The sequence below is a fragment of the Dromaius novaehollandiae genome, chromosome 6 (assembly GCF_036370855.1).
Source record: "Dromaius novaehollandiae isolate bDroNov1 chromosome 6, bDroNov1.hap1, whole genome shotgun sequence".
NCBI classification, from domain to species: domain Eukaryota; kingdom Metazoa; phylum Chordata; class Aves; order Casuariiformes; family Dromaiidae; genus Dromaius; species Dromaius novaehollandiae.
In genome coordinates, this window is record NC_088103.1 from 36197682 (window position 1) to 36216752 (window position 19071).

Consider the following 19071-nt stretch of genomic DNA (forward strand, 5'->3'; position numbering starts at 1 on the left):
AATTTCCTCACAGACAAAAACTTTTATCCTTCTTTTCTCACAGGGTTAAGGGGAGCAGAGCATGGGAAATGAGGCCAGGTGGTTCTTTGACTTTCTGTGGTATTTGTCCCATTGAAGGACTTGAAACAGGAGAGTCCGTGCAATTTTACCTTATATCCCCTTCCAGGTTGCAGTTGAACCAACTTCCTTCGCTGTATGAAACTCAGGAAGATGACATGGCTAGATGACAGAAGATATGCTGTCCCATGAATGACACAATCCTGATTTGCTAAATCCTAACTTCAGCACTTCAGCTATGCAGACAAGCATCGGGCCCCAAATCACTGATCTCCAGCATGACACACTTTTTAAATTAGGGTATACAGTTGGAATCAAATATTTGGGAAAGCCTCTCCCACAAAAGAATTGTCATTTACTGATGCTGTGTTGACAGAGCTCCTTTAGTCTGGGCTATCTTGTTTTTCAAGAGTTCCTTTAAAATGAGAGAAGAGAAGCAGCAACAATAACTCCATTTTAAAGCTGCTTTTTCAGCCCCTGTCGATGCTTTTCAGTTCTTGAGTGCATTTGCACATTTATTCCTGAGCTGGGCAATTAAGACTCTGCATTTTGCCCATCTGACTTGTGTTTCCCAATTACACCTATATTTCATCTCTCCAAATAGCTTTGTTATTCATGGTTGATTACTAGCCATTTCTTAGCCCGTCTGACCCATCTGAATAGCAGAAGATGTCTCCACAGAAGCAGAGGCTCTTACATCCCACCCTCTGATTACACAGCAAACCACTTTTGAAGATTATAGAGCAATACATAAGTAATACTCCCATGAAATATAGCTCCTTATCATAGGAGCAAGCTGATTAAACCCATGAGAACTCGCACGTACAAGACCTCCAAAAAGCTTTTGCACCACAAGCAATGCCTTGTATCTGAAGCTTTCTCCTGATTTGTAACTCCTCTTACACAGAAGACAGAGAAGCATGCAGTACGTCTACAATTACATGGTAAGAATCAGCCATGTAACAACCGTACTTTCAGCCAGAACAATGAATGCAGTCACGAAGCAATTAGTGCAGGTGGCAGATGGTTTGCTGCTCTTTTTTTCCTCAAAACTGGCAGGAAAAAGTTATGACTGAATAAGGGACTGGTCTGTCAGCATCGGTAATTCTAGTCTGCTGCCCAAAGCAGAGACACAGGGGAGAGAGATATGAACAAAAGCAATCAAGTCACCGAGGTTTAATGAGTTATTGCTCATCAGCTGAACCCCAGTAATTAAGCACATTCACCCACCCACAACACCCAAGAAACTGGGAGGCAAAATGACTTCAGCTAACAGATTTCTCTACCATTTAGTAACTCCCTATTCAATCAAACAGAAAAGATCTGTAGTGCTTATCATAGTGATAGACTCAGCGGGCTGTGAAGAGATTGAGGGATGATGCTTTGTGACCCATTTCACATGTTCATTACAACTGAGAAATGAGAGGCATGCACTAACTCTAGAAATGCTAGCTGAAGCCATCTGCCTGATTGGATTGGATCACTTTGCCCCCATCAGCCCTGAACTGGATGGACCACCTCTGAGAGTCAAATGCTCCGGTCCCATTGTGAAACCTATCTCTCTGGCTCCTTTCTCCATTCACCACCTGACTTTCCTGGTCCCACCTGCTGCAACGACAAGATGCAAATGGATGGCAACTTCAATGTGGCTTGCTAACCATTGAGCCATGGAGCTGGAAGGAATATAAACACATTTTCTAGCTCATTTCTAGCTCCCTCCTGACTGTCAACACAGAATTAAATGATTACGACAACCCAAACTGGTCAGAATCTAACCTACTCCTTAAGGCCCCCATCAGTGAAATCTCCACAGCCCCTTCAGTCAAAGCTGCCTACACTGGGTACATTCACTACCATGCAGCTATGCTTCCCTTGGCTCCTTAGGTGACTAGTGGTCAGCATGCACACAATGCATGGAATCCAATGAGTAGTGGCTTCTCATTCCTTAAATACAGCCTTAGCAAGAGACCACAACATAGCAAACTGCAGTCATTTGTTCCAAACTAGCCTATCGCTCCCATTGCAATTATCTAAATACCTTCAGGACCACATAATTACTCTAACCAAATTCTGCCTTTGAATATAGAAGAATGAAACCAATGGGAGCCATTAGTACTTAGCCACAGGCAGAACTTGACCCTTGGTTTGAGTAACATTTAATGTAGTCTGAGTTGATTAATACTTCTTGCCTCTTTGCTACCCTCTACGGTTCTTGCTCAAAGCTTGCTGAAATCAGAATATGTCTCCAATTAGGCTTTAAAGTAGAAACCAGTCTGTGATTCATAATCATACAAAACTCTTTTTAGGTTCTATTTTGGAGTCATTTAATCGGTACTGAAGTGATGCACAGACCTTGTACTACCTGAATTTTTTTTTTGCAACTACAGTATTCTGTTACCAACAGTTATCTAATTTGCTAATCACTGGCAGAACACAAAGAAATTTCACCATACAACCTGCATCCTCTTGCTTAAATCAGCCATATACCACGCCTCCTATGCCAACCCCATAAATTCAGGTTAACGCAAGAAAAGGCCCTTCATTCTCATATCCAGACCATTTTTCAGAATTTTGTAAAAGAAAAGGGTGGCAGTTTTCTATAGAATGGTCATAATGTACATACTGGTAGCCATCTACCATAAATTAAATGAGCATTAGCTGTATGGACTCTAATTCAGAATTATTTCCTGAGCAGACCGACTACTACACAAGCAGAGAGTCCCTTTCTACTATATCCTACTTCTATTTGACAAATTTGCACTGAAATTTTCACTGACTCTCAACCAATAAATCTCATGCTACCACCATATACTTTTCCTTCCAAAGGGTCTTAGAAGATAGCAGAGACCAGATTCTGGTCCGGTTTACATCAGCTCATGGAATTCGACAGCCACAAGATAAGGATAACATTCTGCCCTTGTCCAGTTACATACTGGACACCCAAAAGTCATTTCATCTGCACCTTCCTCTGGAACAGATTATATCTAGAGTACATTCCACAAAGCAATGCAAGACAGGGTGTGAGTGAAAAATATTGTACATAATGGACTCTACAAGAAGAATTTAGGCAGGCAAGATGCATTTCCCAAGGTTGAATTTTTCAAGGATATTAAGCTACAAGCCTAGAAGGATATTGGTTTTGAGTTTAAAGCACAGGACTGAACTTCTATTCCAAACATTCCCTTAAGCATAGCTACTTATTTAACTTCCTTATGTCATTATTTTCTCAGGCTTACAGTACCTATAGTATTACAGTAATAGTACCTACAAGCCTAATTTAAGCAAAAGGAAAATTAATTCTTTAATCTTTATAAAACGCTTTAGAATACACAGCTGGAAGATGTCACAGAATTCAAGTTTTTATGCTGATATTTACACTAATGTATAATCTGAACAATTCAGTCAATACTCATTTTGATTATTGATTAGATTTGGATTCTCATAGATTAATCACATGTAAAACAGAGAGACCACTAAATCATTTTGTACAACAACTTATATATTACATGCCAAGACATTTCACTCTGTTACCCCAGTTGGGAGATCAGCAAATTGTTTTGGCCTGCTTTCCAGTTTTATTCAAAACATCAAAATGTCAGTATGAACAACCCACCATTTCTCATAGCAGTTTGCTCCAATGGTTAATCATTTCATCGTTGATTTTATCTGCACCAACTTCTAGCAATCAGTTCTTGTTATTAGTTTCTTTACTAGGTCAAAATGCTTTCTCATACATGGTATCTTCCCCCACGAAGATATTTATGCACAACAGCTTCCCTTCAATCTGCTTTTCGTTAAACTAAACAGACTGAGACTTGTGAGTATTGATGTGCCTGATTTTCAGTAAGTGCTAACGATGAGTTCTCTTACAATCAGGTCCCACTCTGGTGTCTCAAGTTGTGCAGCAAAAAATCAAGGGAAATCTCACAGCACATTTATTCAGCTGATGGATGACCTATACTGAAGGAACTGGACTTCAAAGGAAACTGATTCACTGTTACTTTTCTCTTTGAAAACTAACAGCTACTTCAAAATACGCCAACCAAACAGCAGCGATAAATGTCCTATATACTATTCTTGCAGCTAGTACCAGGGTAGGGTGAGAGGAGTGTTAAGTAAGAGGACAAAAAGCCTCATTGGGTGTTGTTATTCCTATCATGAAAGACCCCAGCTTTCTTCCTAGCCCAATGCCTGCCACATGATGCTGCATAAAGGATAAATGCGGGCTGCCAGGTCAGGCATAGAGGACTAGGACCCATGAACACTGTAGGTGTCCACATCCTTTATTTTGCCGTAAACATCAGCTTTGTTACCCCAAAGCTTTTCCTGAATGCTCTGCAGCAGCTAAGTAGAGACATGGTGAGCCTCCAGGTTGTTCCTAAGCAAACAAGCCAAATGTCACCAACAACTCTTACCTTCTGATCTTGACTATATGCTAAGATCCAGTCTTCCTGCTTGGGGTGGAAGAGCAGGCTGTGGATGTAGAAGTTCAGCCGGTATTTTTGATAGGTGGCCCCTTCATCAGAACTAATCAATAAGCTGCTCTCAACCTCTGGATCAGTCAGCAGCATAATCTATATGGAAGGGAAAGACAAAAGTACAGTGGTCAAGAGGAGTTGGATGGAAGAATAAGGAATCAGCCAGGAACTTCAGATAAGCCTGATAAGTGTGTTCATTTCAATAAGCTTCAACGCAGTATCAAAACTAAGCATAACCAACCCTTCTGTAAGGAAAATAGTAATTTTAATCATGTATATACATACACAACATACAATCAAATAGACAAAATGACTTTATCACTAAGTTAAAACACACGTAAATTAAGTCTGTGCTTTGGTTAGTGCAAAAGTAAAACCTGAGACTTGTTAACACGAGAGTGCAAACTTGTTAAGGTTACCAGACAGCTATAGCAGGCTGCGAGGCCCTTCATGAGTGAGTTATTGAAGAGACAAAGGAGAAGTTAGGCATTAAGAAAAAAAAGGAAAGAGAGAGAGGAGACAGAGGCATACAGAATGATCTCTAATGGTTAGGTTTGTTAGACTCTGGCAGAATTTTCAGAGATGACGACAGCTTCATTGCTTGAAATGTTATAACCTGGCTGTCTGTAAGAAGCAATCTTGCTTTGGCAGCAGAACCACATTTGATAACGTGCTGGGTTCTTTCCTTCTCCAATTTCTATGGTGCTGTGAATTATAGATTAGGTAATGTACCGACAATAGTGTCTGCACAGCAAAGTTGCTTTCTAGCTTAGTCCAAAGGTGTTAGTTCAGGAGTGACAGTAGATAAACGGCTTGCAGTTGTAGTAGCTACATCTTCACATTAATTATAGTATTAATTGGTCTACATTCCTGATGAATCAGAGAGAATAATGAGAATCTCCTCTCATGTGTCTCTGCATGAGAGAATATATACAGGTTTAAGCAGTACAAAGAGATCGCTTCAGTCTTTCAGCAAGCAGCAAAGCAATACCCCTAAGGAATGGGAATAGGGCATCATGAATGACAAACATGAAAAGTTCTGAAGAATATTTGCTCAGGAAGGCATTAAAACCTTGAATCATTAGCATCATTCTTTAAAGTACTGGCGCTGCTGTTGCTTTTTAAATTGCAAACACTGATTTGTTTTTAGACAAGCCTGAAATGAAAGGACTCACACCTGGCAATTCTCAGAGTGAATTCCTATCTCTGTTTGGGTACTGCAAAAATTACACTTTATTATTTCCCTTTCCATCTTTCATTCAGGCAGGCAGAGTTAGATATAACTTATTACCTGTGAATTATAGGGCACCATAAAGTCTTGACAGACCCTGATGATAAAGAACTGCTAAACTGGTTGCATGTGAATGGGTAAATGCACATATAATCTACATAGAAAATGTCCTTCATTATTTGATAACTGCCTGAGGTTATCTCTAGAAAACTTCTTGCTAGCGTAACAATGTGGCCTGTGACTTGGAAGGTTTGAGTTCTCCAGGTTTTCTGAGGGATCTTAGACCGGTTATATTGTCACTCTGTGCCTGTTATATAAAATAGGATAATGCTGCCATTGTAACTTAAAGGTACAATCTCCTTTTGCATCTCTATTGCTGATCTATTTTTAAAATCTAATGAGGAAAACATGCACTATTAGACTAAACATTCTTATTTTCATTTAACACTTCCAAATACATTAAGCTTATCATTGATTTGACTTCTAAACTAATGATTACTGGATAGAGGATACACAGCCAGCATTAGTGATCAAAACATCAATATACAGAGCCTCAACTGTCACAAAGTAGCCTATCCAGCCTCTCAAACCAAAAATTTGTTACGATCTTTACCAGTCACTACTTTTTTTTTTTTTTTTCCTAAACCAGAGTAATTTCTGGGAGAACATTCCTATGGTCAATGCTTATCAATTCAGTACTATGATTCAGGCATTATGAGTTTCCTATTATTATGACTTCCTTTTTGAGTAGATTTTGTTTATGTTGCTGTTTGAAAATATCACAGCACAGCATTAATTTGGACTACAGCAACCAGAGCAGAAATAAATGCAAATCACTGGGCTTGATCAGAGCTCCCTGAAGTTAGTATGAGTCTTCTCATTGACTTCAGGTTGTGCCTCTAAGGAAAGCTGTTAATCAAGATTCATTCTAGTCTCACATACCTCCTCCTACCTGCACAAAGAACTCATCAGACCTCATCTCTGTCACTTCCAAGCACATCACGGCCTTAGCACATTTTCTGTCAGGCCACTCCTCTGAGGTGTGAAAGCGCTCTTATCTCCATTTCATAGAAAGGAAATTGAGGGACAAACTATTGAGGCACTGAAGCACCTAACTTGAATTGACTGAATCAAGAATTAAGTGCCTAAGCAGACCTGCCAGCACTGCTGATCTTGGCTTTAATCTGCTAACTACCACCTGGGCTATTACTAGTGTGTTTTCAGGTATCTGTGGTCTCCAGAAGTCTTGGCTGTTGCAAGTACAGATGCAGTGTTTCTGACATACCCAGGACACACCAGATTTATTACATATGCTGACAGTAGTAGTGTTTTAGATGTGGCTGAGCTGCTTAGAGCTACTGAAGATTTATGCAAGGGCATTCAGCGAGTCTGAGGCAGGGGAGGGAGTTGAACTCACGGCTCTGTAGCCACTACAGGCTAGTAACTATGAGACCAACTTTCAGTTCCAGGACAGCATTTTCTGCCCCATTGTTGTACCCTACATTGCCAATCACTTTACAATGATATCACAAAACAAGCAAGCTAGAATTGACTATGCAGTTCCTATTCACACCCCAGCCAGAGCCCCATGTTGCATACAAGATAAGTTAAAAGCAAGCTCCGTTACAACATATTGGCATGTAAATGATTGGTTACATGGCCAAAAGACAGCAGTTATAGGATGAGAACCAGAAATTGACAGCTGAATGAAAAATCAGTCAAAATGAAGGGGAAACACTGGGTCTGTGTATGTGAACCTTTTAGTTTAGATTTATTGTCTAAATTGCCTGGAATATAAATGACAGGGGAGAGAAAGTACAATGAATTTTAATATTTTGTTGTTGTAATGTGTGAAGTATGTAGTAACCAAATTTTAGAATTTTCTTCGAAATAAATGAAACCAATTTCTGCTTTCAAGTAGCCTGTTACCCATTGAGTTGACATAGTTGCTTATATGGAAAATAGAAGTGGCTACAAACATGTTGATCAAGAGAATATGAAAATAAAACCAACAGCAATAACAAAATGCATCGGAGTTTAGAAGTCATAAACTTTAATGTCTACGGAATACAAGAATATCTCAGGAGATTAGGAAGAAACTACTTATACAACTTCCTGCTTCACCGTAGAAAGGATGCTTAAGGATTACCTTAAGTGGGAACTCCTTGAAGAATGACCTATCTTCTTGCTCTGTTTCTACAAGGCCTATCAACGTATCACTGCTTTCCAGGCTAATGCTGGTTTCCAGACAAAAATATTCTGGGAGGAATCAACGTGGCTTTTGCAGAAGAAAATCATACCTCAAATCTAAGTTCTTAGAGAGTATCACAGAGCAAGTAGGCAAAGATGACCTGGCTGATAAAGTCTATCAGGATTTTTGAGAAGCTCCCTTGTTAGAGTCTTTTAAAGACCTGAAACTGTCATGGGATAAGAAGGTCTTTCCATAGATTAATCAATGGATAGAAGATAAGAACAAAAGGGTAGGAAAAAAACAATTAGTTTCCACAATAGAGAGAAGTGTTCAGCTAGAATCTATCTTATGTTTTGTGCTGTACAACATATTCATTAACGATTTGGAAAGAAGGATGGAAGCAAAGGTGACAAAGTTTGCCAATGGCAATAAGGTATTCAGGAAAATAAAAACAAAAGCCAGCTGTGAAGAGCTACAGAAGGATTTTGCAATACTGAGTACCTGAGCAGTAAAACGACAGGCAAAATTCATTGATGATTTATGAAAAAGAGCACAGAGGAAAGCAATGCCAGCATAACAGACTGAATAGTGGGCTCTGAGTAGCTATTTTCTTTCAGGAAAGGGATCTGGGGGGTTCAGTGGAGATCTCCATGAAAACATCAGTTCAGCCCTTAGCTCCTATCACAAAAAGCAAATACAACGGTGGGAATTATTAGGAAAGAGTTAAAGAGTGAAAAAGATAAGCTTATTAGACCACCATACAGTGTTCCCATAACTTAAAAACTAGAAGCTGTTTTGGCGCTCCATTAAAAAAAAACACAAAAAACAAAAAAACCCTATAATAGGAAAAGCACTCAGAAGTGCAATAAGGATGATCACAGAGAGGCATGAACAAGAAGTAAATAAGCAAAGTATTCAACTCCAAAGGAAAAAAATGAGAAGTTTGACCAAAGACTATGAATGAATTGAAACTATGAATGGCCCAGAAATGCTTGGACAGCAGCTCTTCACTTTCTGAAATAACACAAAACTCACTGGAATCAAATGAAATTACCAAGAGTGAAATACAAAACCCAGGTGAAGCCAGGATTTTTCATCCAGTTAAACCATGGAACTCCTTGTCATAGTATGCAGTATATGACAAACATTTACACGGACAGAAAAAATGAACAGATACATTCTTGGAGAAAAAAAAAATCTATCCATTCAAAAATATCAACCTTGGCTCTGGAATCTGAGCCACAGATTGCTGAATTCTAGGAAAAAATATAGGAAAATATCATAATATATTTGCCACAATCCAGCACTTTCCTCTCAACAGAGGAAGGAAAGTGGGACCAGGTAAGATTCACTCTGATTTACTATGGCTGTACTTGTATACATCATTGAGGAGTGAATGAAAATGATAAATGATAACAACGTTATCAGCTCTGGCAGGCTGATCTGGCAACTTATGTGTGAAAAGTTTGGCCCATCATTTTTATCTTGACACTTTTTTAAACTCTCTGATTCCACCATTACAAAATAAAGCTACTAAGACATAAGTAAAAAGAGGCATCCTCTTTGCCTCTCGCTTCCAGCAAAAGCCTTTAGTAAAAGGAGACCCAGCTTACAGTGCCTCTGTTCTGGTTGATTATTGTCTTACGTTCAAGCAAAATGAAAAGTTAGGATAAGTTAAGACTCCATTTCTCCTCAGCAAAAGTAATTGCTCCCTTTCAGATCAGTGCTCAGCAATGATCAGAATCTGCTTACTCGCACCAGGCACAGGAAGCACACGCTGCATTTCCTGATGCTTGAGATGGATTGGTTTTTTTCTCTGTGAAAAAAGTCAATAAAGTCGACACGGGCTCTTGCAACCAAATGCAAGGCACCCATTAATCATCCACACCTTGAAAAGGGAAAAACTTGATTTGCTTTTCCTAGAGGTGACAAATGAACACAAAACATAATTTATAGATCTTCAACACTCCACACTTTTTTTCATCCCTTTTTTGGTGCTAGCTCTGTTGATGGCAGATTGCCCTTGACAATTACGTGGATTTTTACTATCTTCATGAAGCAGCCCAGGAAAGCTGCAAGATGATTCTGTTTATGCTTCTAGAGACGGAACTGTGATCCTCATATGACTGCCTTAGATGAATGCACTTGCAAACCCAGAAGGAGTGGCTTAGTCAAAACAAGCCCAGAACTGCTCTCAACCAGGTTTTTAAGCCTTTCATCTCTCCATTGGGACCAACTTTTCTCTAAGGTTTTGTGGGAAAGAGCATAGCATCAATGAAACAGAACAGTATGAAAAATCCAGATAGATTTCAGAGATTCAGCTGGTTTATCACTCACTTGTGATGTATCGACACACCTGAAATATGTCATCTGACCAGAAGCAGGGATGAGGTAGTCAAACCTGAAATGCAAATCAGGTCAAATCTATGAAAAGAGCCTTCACCCTCCTCACCTGTCATGTTTCTTACTTATATAGGTGATGAAGCATGAACCTAGGCATTGCATAGACCCAACAATATTGACCCACATGGAAAAAGTAACATTTCTCATAGGAAAATTAGAAGTGAAGTGCAGTAAGAGGAAATCAGCAAGGAGGAATAGAAATATACCATTTCTTAGCAAAGCAGGGCATTCCCTCCATGAACTCTCAAAACATTTGCATTTTCTTCCAGTTTCTCTGCACTCCAGTTACATAATATTACAGTCTTTTACATGGCAACTGATCGAAAGAGCATCAGTGCAAAGGAGTCCCAGCATAACGAAATATAATTTCTGCCACTTTACATATCACTTCTGAATTTGCATTGCCATTTATGAGGCACAAACACTGTGCAAAGAGAGAAACTGATTCTCCAGATTCAGCAATTTGCGCATGCATTTCAAAGCAATGTGCCCTGCTTTTAAATAATCCAACAAGCTCATTGTTTGAGCTTTTTCAGGACCCAGAATAAGAAGTGAAATGAAACAAGCCAAAGAAAGGAAGTGCTTTAGTCATGACATCCAGAAATAACCACTACTGTAACACAGATTAGACCAATTTCTTTTAAAGGACTGAGTTGCTGGAAGCAGTACATGGTTGCAAGAGCAAATAAATTAGGGACAAAATTACCAAAAAGAAATAACTGAAGCATTCATTTGGATATTAACAGAGAAAGCAGAAACTGAAGCATCTGCAAAGTTTAGCAAGCTTTTCTCATGGATTAACATCAACTGCAGTAGAACTGTGCTCGTGAGTAATGCCACCAAAATTTGGCCCAAGTATTTGCTTTAAATAAATTACATAACTATTAATACCTAAATGAAAACATTAAATGAGCTAGAGGTGACAGTTTGGAAGCTGTCTCTAATGTCAATTAAAAGACAAGGTTAGTTTTGAGTAATTTCACTAAGACAGCATTAAAATAATACACCAATAATTCAATCAAGGCATGAGGAGGTGTTTTATTGCCAGAAGCTCTCACTTACTCAGAAAGTACAGTAATCTGTAGGGAAAGAAACGGTTTCAGTGACTATTACAAACACTATCCAAATTTCAGGAGAGAAAAAAAAAAAAGCCTCTGAATGATGACCTGGTTTGGAATGATCTCAAAAAAAAGTAGAAACTACCACATTAATACAAGAGAAAGATCTGTGGTCAAGTTATTTTGCAACAAAAACTCAGTGTCTTATGAACAGAAAGGTTTATATTCATAGAAAGATGCACAAACCTCCTCATAAAAATCAGTCTGCACTTTTTGGAGTGGGCTCTCCTCTAAATAAAACTACTATCATCATCATCAGGCAGCTGAATACAGCTTCAAACTCAATCCAGGGAATATCTGGACTGTGCAGATTCCAGTATTACTTCCCCCAGGAACCCGTGGGAGAACCATTCATGCTGAGATGCTACCATCTTCCTTGAAACTTGGCTGTTTTAAGGTAAGAGATACGATGTGGTGAAAGGTTGACATTCATCTTGTTTGCACACATGAAAGATTTAATGTCCATTCAGTGATAAGACAATCTCTTATTTACAGAACACTAGATTGTAAAGGGCCATCGTTTAAGAGAGGAAAAATTATCACCTGCCAATATTTTTGAAAGCTGGGATTGTACAGTGCCCTTAATAGAAGAATTGTTGAGAATTGCATTTGGCATCTTGATGAATGTGGTTTGAAATAAAAAGCTGGCTAGTGACTGGGAAAAAAAAAAATCTACTCAACTGTTCTATATTAGTGAAGAAGTCCATTTCAGGCCAAAAGTGACAGTAAAAGAAAACCAATGAAAATTCTATTTTTTTATTATCTGTGGGAATCATCTAGAGTTGTTTTTTTGAGACAAAAAAAGTGAATGTATTTATCAACAACAACTAAAAGAAATAAAAGAAACACTGTGCAACTTCCCCTTATCCAAGCTTCAGGCAGGAACAGAAATAGTCACTTCAGTGAACCTTCTGATTGTTTCTTCAGTTATACAGAATAATATCATTAATTTAGTTAAAGGCCGAATCATTCTCAAAAGGAAAAGGAGAAATTTTTGGAGGCAAACTCTGTCTTTGGGAAGAGGTCTGCCTCCTTGTTTTACACAGACAGAGCCTGTTTTCTGGCTCTGTGTGGAAGTTATAACAAAACACAAGACATCACTAGCTCTTCACAAAGTGTCCTGTGTAGATGTCTTGCAGTGCAAAAAGTAGAAGGTATTTGACTCAATTTTACAGCACATGCCTTTAAACGCCTAAGCAAAGGGCATGGAAAAGTCACTGAACCTCACCACACACACATATACTACCCACGAACAATACCAGCAGCTCTCTTCGCAAACACACTTTATAACATTTCTAGAAACTAGAGCAGTTATTTTACCTTAACCACATGAAGACATGGTAGCACATTGAAGGCTACCTTGGATGAACATAGTATCTTCCTTCTGTTAAGGGACTTAAGAAAAATATGGCTTTACAGTTTTTTTGAAAACTGTCTAATCCTCTGCTGCTTGTCCCTAGCCCATTTTTGGTTGAACGCAATATTCAGGGTCCTGTTCAGATGTCTTTGAATGGAGCTGTATCAATCATTTGTGTACAGCTTTTGACTAATAACTGTGAACTTGAAAAAAAAAGTCATTTCTAATTGCCCCAGGTGAGTAAAGGTCATTGCCACCCGCTGTCTCCCCCCTTCCCTCATACTGAGTGAAATAATTAGCGTTTTATAATAATAGGGAAAAAAAGCTTTCATTCTCTCAAGACCTAAGCATTCAAGGCAAAGGAAAACTTTTTTTTATGTCTAGGAACTTTTCCATAGTTACAGCTACTGTCATTATTTTTGGTGATAATCATAATCACCAGCTAGCATTTCAATCCACCCTTTTCAAATATGCTACACAACAAGAAATTTTCATTAATACGTGACTGTTATCCAAACGCCAGTGAATAACTACTAGTGAACTTCTCTACCCCGAAAAAAGCAAGCCCAAATCAGTATTAATGTATTAATACTATTAATGAACTACTGCTGCTATTATACATCTTTCTCTAAATTGACTAATCCCAGTTTAACGTGGTTTCTCCACATTACCTCAATTTTTATGCTACCAAAGCCCCACATATAGAGTTGGGTCATTGCTGTATTGACTCATGACAAGCAAACATGATGCAGAAGCATCAGTGCAGATACGGTTCTGTTCTTCTCTCAGCTACTCCTCCTCAGTATCAGTGGAGACGTTAAGAAAATCCTGAGGTGCGGGGGAGAAGATTTTGCCCAAGAGAGCAGTGAGCTGCTCCTGGCACTGAACCTGAATTCCAAAAACATCTGAAGCATCAACTGGGATGGGGCTGATCCTGTTTCTATCAAAATCCAAAAGAGGGCAGTGCACCCCCACACAGCCCAGTTCATTACTCGTGACTAATCCGCGTGGGGACATTCATCAAGTGGACAGGTTGCTACCTACAGCCTTTTCTCTCTGCAGCCCAGCTTTGGCAGAAGCCCCACTCTCAACACTTGCTCACTTTGGACCAAATCTGAAAAGATCCAACTACTTCTTGCTCCATTAAAGGTGAAGCTGCCACATCTTCACTTTTTTTGCATGCTGCTGAGTCACTGCTTGTGGGCTGGACCATGAACAGCGAGAAGCATCGACCTTCACCTTCCCAAGAGTTAGCTGCAATCCCAGCAGCCAGGGTGAATTCTTAAGATATATTCCTTTGCTTTGAGGTAGCTTTTAAGTAGCAGAGGAAGGAAGAAAAAAAAAAAAGAGAGATGGGGGAGGGGATTCCCTAAAGATTAGCATTACTTTTTTTAATTTTAACATTTTAAACTGCATCTTCCACTCCCATTATTCAAGAATTAAATAAAAAGATTTTACCTTGTACTAGTGTACCTCGTGTCTTAACAAGGACTGTAAAAAAAGAAAAACTCATTTGCGCTATCCGCACCTCATTCAAAAATAGAAACATAATACTAATAATACTAAAAACAATAAAGGAAACAGTCCATTGATGTATTTTATGGATTACTGCAGGATGTGTCAGAGCCACTTTGACTTTGCACAGAATTATGAAGTGATTTAGGTAGGAAGAAATCTCTGGAAGTCATTTAAGCCAACCTCTGGCTCCATGCAGGGCTCCGTGCCTTGTCCTGTCACTTTGGAAATACTTCAAGGATGAAGATTTGAAACTCTTTGAGCAATCCTATCTGAAACTGTTTATTGTCCATTCAAGTGGTAACCTTCATTTTAAATATCTGGGGTTACAATGCCAATTTTGGAACAAATTGAAACACCTTCAGTTTTACATTCCTCTTAACGTAAAGGTCCAGCTTAATCTATTAAAAACTTTCCTGAGGTAATTTGTGCTTTACCAAATAATCGCATAGAACATTTGTGAAAAGAGTTACCTGCTTCATCCATATTCTGACCAGAGTATAAACTTATTTTTACAAATAATAACCATTTCCTCAACACAAGATTCCTTTTTTCCTTTATAAATAAATGCAATCTCTCATATCCTTTGTCTCTGATCACACATTAAAAAAAAAAAAAAAAGGTTTCATTTTACAAAGCCCTGTATGGTTAGATTTGTTATTTCGCATGCGAAGAGAATGAAGAGATCGAAAACTCAAAACTATGTCTATTTTAATAATAGGTTGTGTTCTCTGAATTTAAGAGACAGAAATGGCATCCTAATCTGTTGTCGATGACCTGTGCATATATTCAGAAAAGATAAAACTTTACTTACTGTTTGCTTGTCAGAGAAAAAAATCTGGGTGAAATTTTATGCCATGTTTCCTTGTGGTAATGGCTAACAGGATTTTATTCTGAGACTGCTTCTCACAAATACTTTCAGTGTTTTGTTATTGAATTATAGTGCACTTACATGAAGAGATCAGGATGGAAGTTCCAACATGCTGGATGCTATATGAAGGGATATTTCCAAGTAGCAGTTATCTTAGTCTATTTCTTACATCAAAATACACACCACCACTTTTCCTATTCCCTTTTTGCTTCCCCTGGCTGTATTTCCGAACTAGTCATGGTGTGCTCACTAGATTAGACTCTTCTGGGGTCTAAGGTAAAACTTAGGGGTTGCTCTGTCATGACTTTGGGAGGCAAGAGAATACGGGTGACACCAGTACGCTTAGTCCCTCTGGTCAGCATGCATACACGGATGTCTCCACTCACATGCCACGAGAACTTTCTGCTCCAAACTGGAGGGGTCCAATGGATGTTGCCATGTGGATCATAAGTTTCGTGGATTTTTTTCATATTTTACCCTCCTTTTAGGCACTGAGATAGTGGTTAAGCACCTCCAGTTGCCTCCCTGGATTCACTTTTCAGCTAAATCACTCAGTTTCAATGCTGTTTTGATTTGTGCATCCTGACATGTATGTGCAAACCCCTATTTACATAGCGTAAGGCCCTTGAAATAACCTTGCTTTTCTTTAATTCCTTCTCACTAACCCTTTAGAGGTTACCTCAAGTGCCACATGCAAATAGGATGGATTTTAGTTTTGGCTTTGCTGCTGGAAAACAGGCAGCATTTAGGAGTGCTCAACATATGCAAAAATCTGTCCCTAGATGTCCTCCAAGAGAGACTTCAGAGAATCAGAAGAATGAAGCCACATGTCTTGAGATGTAACCCAAAGCTTTTATTTCAAAATTTGCCTTCCCTTGCACCCACAGGGAAGATGTCTGTTGGAAATGTAAAGACATAGCAGAGTACCTTTAGATGAAGTGGAGTAAGGATGGCAGGCTATCACTCTTAATTAAGAAATCTCAGAACACGTTTGTGAGCTGAGATTACCTTTCCTAAACTACATTTTAGAAGAAATCAAACTGATACATATGGAGTCCCGAAACACAAAGCTCTACCTGCACTGCTCAGAGCCATAGCAGTGAACCACACACCACTTAAAAAGCCCAGTGAGGCTTACAGAGGGCTCAAGTGGTGCTGCAGTGCTGTGCAAGCCTAAAAACATAGGATGGTTTGACCTCCAGTGATCCTGTAGCCATGCTGAAAATAGAATTCAGCAGGCTTAGTTCCTAATCACCCGAGGTAAACATCAGCTCCAAGAGCAATCAGTTCGGAGGTAAGGAACATGGAAAGATTAAGCTTCTCATTTTTTCAGCTCTTCCTTAAATCAAACTCTAGATTCTTATCTCTTCATTCAGCAGCCCATTTGTATCTAATTTAGTAGCCAGATATGGAATCAAATGTCCATATTCCTGTTTCACTATTATTACACAGTGCTGTTGTTCTTTAACATACACTTAATAAAAAGTATCACCACTGAAAACAGATTGAAAATCTATTCCTAAAAACTTAACTGTAATAAAGTAGAAACTCACAAACTGAAATAAAATCTGAATCTTAATAATGATTGTATTCAATTATTATATTTTGAGAAGAAATAAAAAACAATTAAAGACAACAAAAATATCAGGAAAACTACAGTACTGTAGACACTATTTTAGTTCAATCAAAGGTTCAATTTTTTATAATTTGTTCTCTTGCAACAGATGTTCTGTACTGAACAGGAAAAATTTCATTTTTGTAAGCTGAGACAGCCTTATTGAATCTTGCTCAGAGGAGAAAAGAAACCACAGCTTTGTAGAGATTTGGAATGAACTGTGTTCATACATATTGCCTGTACCTTGTTCTGTTGCTCAGTAAGGCATTCCTTTCATTAAAGGATCTCCTGAGATTAATTAATCTTCGCACCAACATTGTGACAGAGAAGGAAAGTGCAGATATTAAGAGGGAAAACAACTTAGACAAACTCCTCTAATCAATCAATGGCAAAACAAGAAAGAAGTTACTTGTACTGCAAGTGTATTACAATAATATCTTCCAGCCCCAAACACTGAGCCTAAGGGTTGTTATTCCTGCAAAGCAAAAGGGGATTCTTGGCCTAAAGCATGGTAACCTAAGCAGAGCTGCCACAGGGACAGGGAAAAGCAGGACACCAAGAGAGCAGCTTTTCCCTCATGGATGAGTTGGTGATAAACTAATGATCCATGTGCCCTTCCTTCCTATTTCTTGTGCTATCCCCTAAGATGCATTTGAACTTCATCCCCGGAGGCACTGAAAACAACAGCACAGGTGACTGATACACCCCCAGCTGTAAAGTTTGTAGACAAGGGTTCACTGCATGTAGGCATCGTGGGGATTAAACAGAGATAGCTCACGGCAGGAAAAATCTCTGATACATTGTGAAGACGAATGAGCCGATGGCCAGGCAGCTGTTCAAGTTTCAATCCCATCTATGGGGAAACAGGAATCTACGTGGCCTGAAAAATTCATCATTTCAGGAGCTTCTGGTCTGTTTATTTTTATTAAGCCTCATAAACACTCAAATATTTCCATGAATCTTTTATCAAGCTCACGGGGAGACTAGTCCAAAGTGAATAAAGCTCATTATAAAGGAAGCTTCTCATGATATTCATCCCATATGTCCCTGTTTTCCATTTGATACCTAGTCTTTGATTTCCCCTAGTTACACCTCTTTCATACCACCACCACCCCCTCCATAAGGTTTTCTTCTTGGGACAGAAGAAAACCCTCAGATGGTTCATTGTCCTCAGCTGGTCTGTCCCAAGACCCCATACAGAATGCTCTATAAGAATGATGATGCCACCACAACGAAAGATTCAGATTTGCCTACATATGTCTGTCCCATTTCAGGGCATCTCAAGCCCTGGAAACTGAGAAAAGCATCTCAAGTTCTTTCTGTGATTCACCAAGGCTAAGAGATGGTCCCAGGTTTCCAGTAGTTCCTGCTCCAGACATCAACTACTCTGTGCAATATTGGCAAGGCTATTGCACTCCCTTTCAACAATTTTACATATTAAATATTCCTAAAAACATTTTGTTTCATAAAATGGGAAAGGTTGAAAGCTGACAATATCATTCACACCCATATGGAGAAGTGTGTCATTTTCCGTCTTTGATACCTGGTTAGCTAAAACCTGTGTTTCTTTTTGAACTATCCATTTATTATTACAGTGTTTCAGGGCAAAGCATAAACAAGATTATTCACAATTGAAATGCAGCAAGGTCCTTTTGGCCTTTCAAACCCCTGAGCAAATTGTTTGTAGTAAGTTTAGCCATTAACCACATCTGATGTCACTGCTGACTCCCATCTAGCCAGCCAAGTGGGAGAAGGCAACATTAGCAAGTTTGACTCATAATTCTAAGTAAAGATGTACAAAATACCTGCCTTTCTAGTCATATATATTCCAGTGTAGACATGCACAATGCCAAGGAATTATTATTTGGTTTAACAAACGGCATAAGCACATATTAGAAGAAAAAAGTATCTGATGTGAATTGGCACATGAATTATTTCCTTCCCACTTCCCCAGTCAAAGCTTCCCTTTCTCTGGCCTTCATAGGATCAGCAATCAGAGTTTAAGTGTGAATCGCAAGTGTACCATCCTTAGTAAACTTCCTGAAAAGAACCAACAAACACTAAGTTTGAATAATGCAGCAAAGCAGAGTGTTGATAGCCTACTGGGGCAAACCATGCTCAATCAAAATGCTTCTTATGACTCAATAGCATTAGGCAAGGAGCTCATCAGTGTAGAATATGGCCCTGTCATACTCGGTTGCAGAAATGGTATTGGAGCCACAATTCGATGCAATG

General features: G+C 38.9%; 1 protein-coding gene across 2 annotated transcripts in view; it reads right to left on the minus strand.

The window, feature by feature from the left end:
* Window positions 1-19071, minus strand: part of LOC112993673 (VPS10 domain-containing receptor SorCS1) — a 315899-nt gene that overhangs the window by 118802 nt on the left and 178026 nt on the right. For both annotated transcript variants that reach the window (XM_064514196.1, XM_064514197.1), the window contains exon 4: window positions 4473-4631. In XM_064514196.1, coding sequence (XP_064370266.1) covers window positions 4473-4631 — 159 coding nt within the window. The remainder of the gene's footprint in view (window positions 1-4472; window positions 4632-19071) is intronic.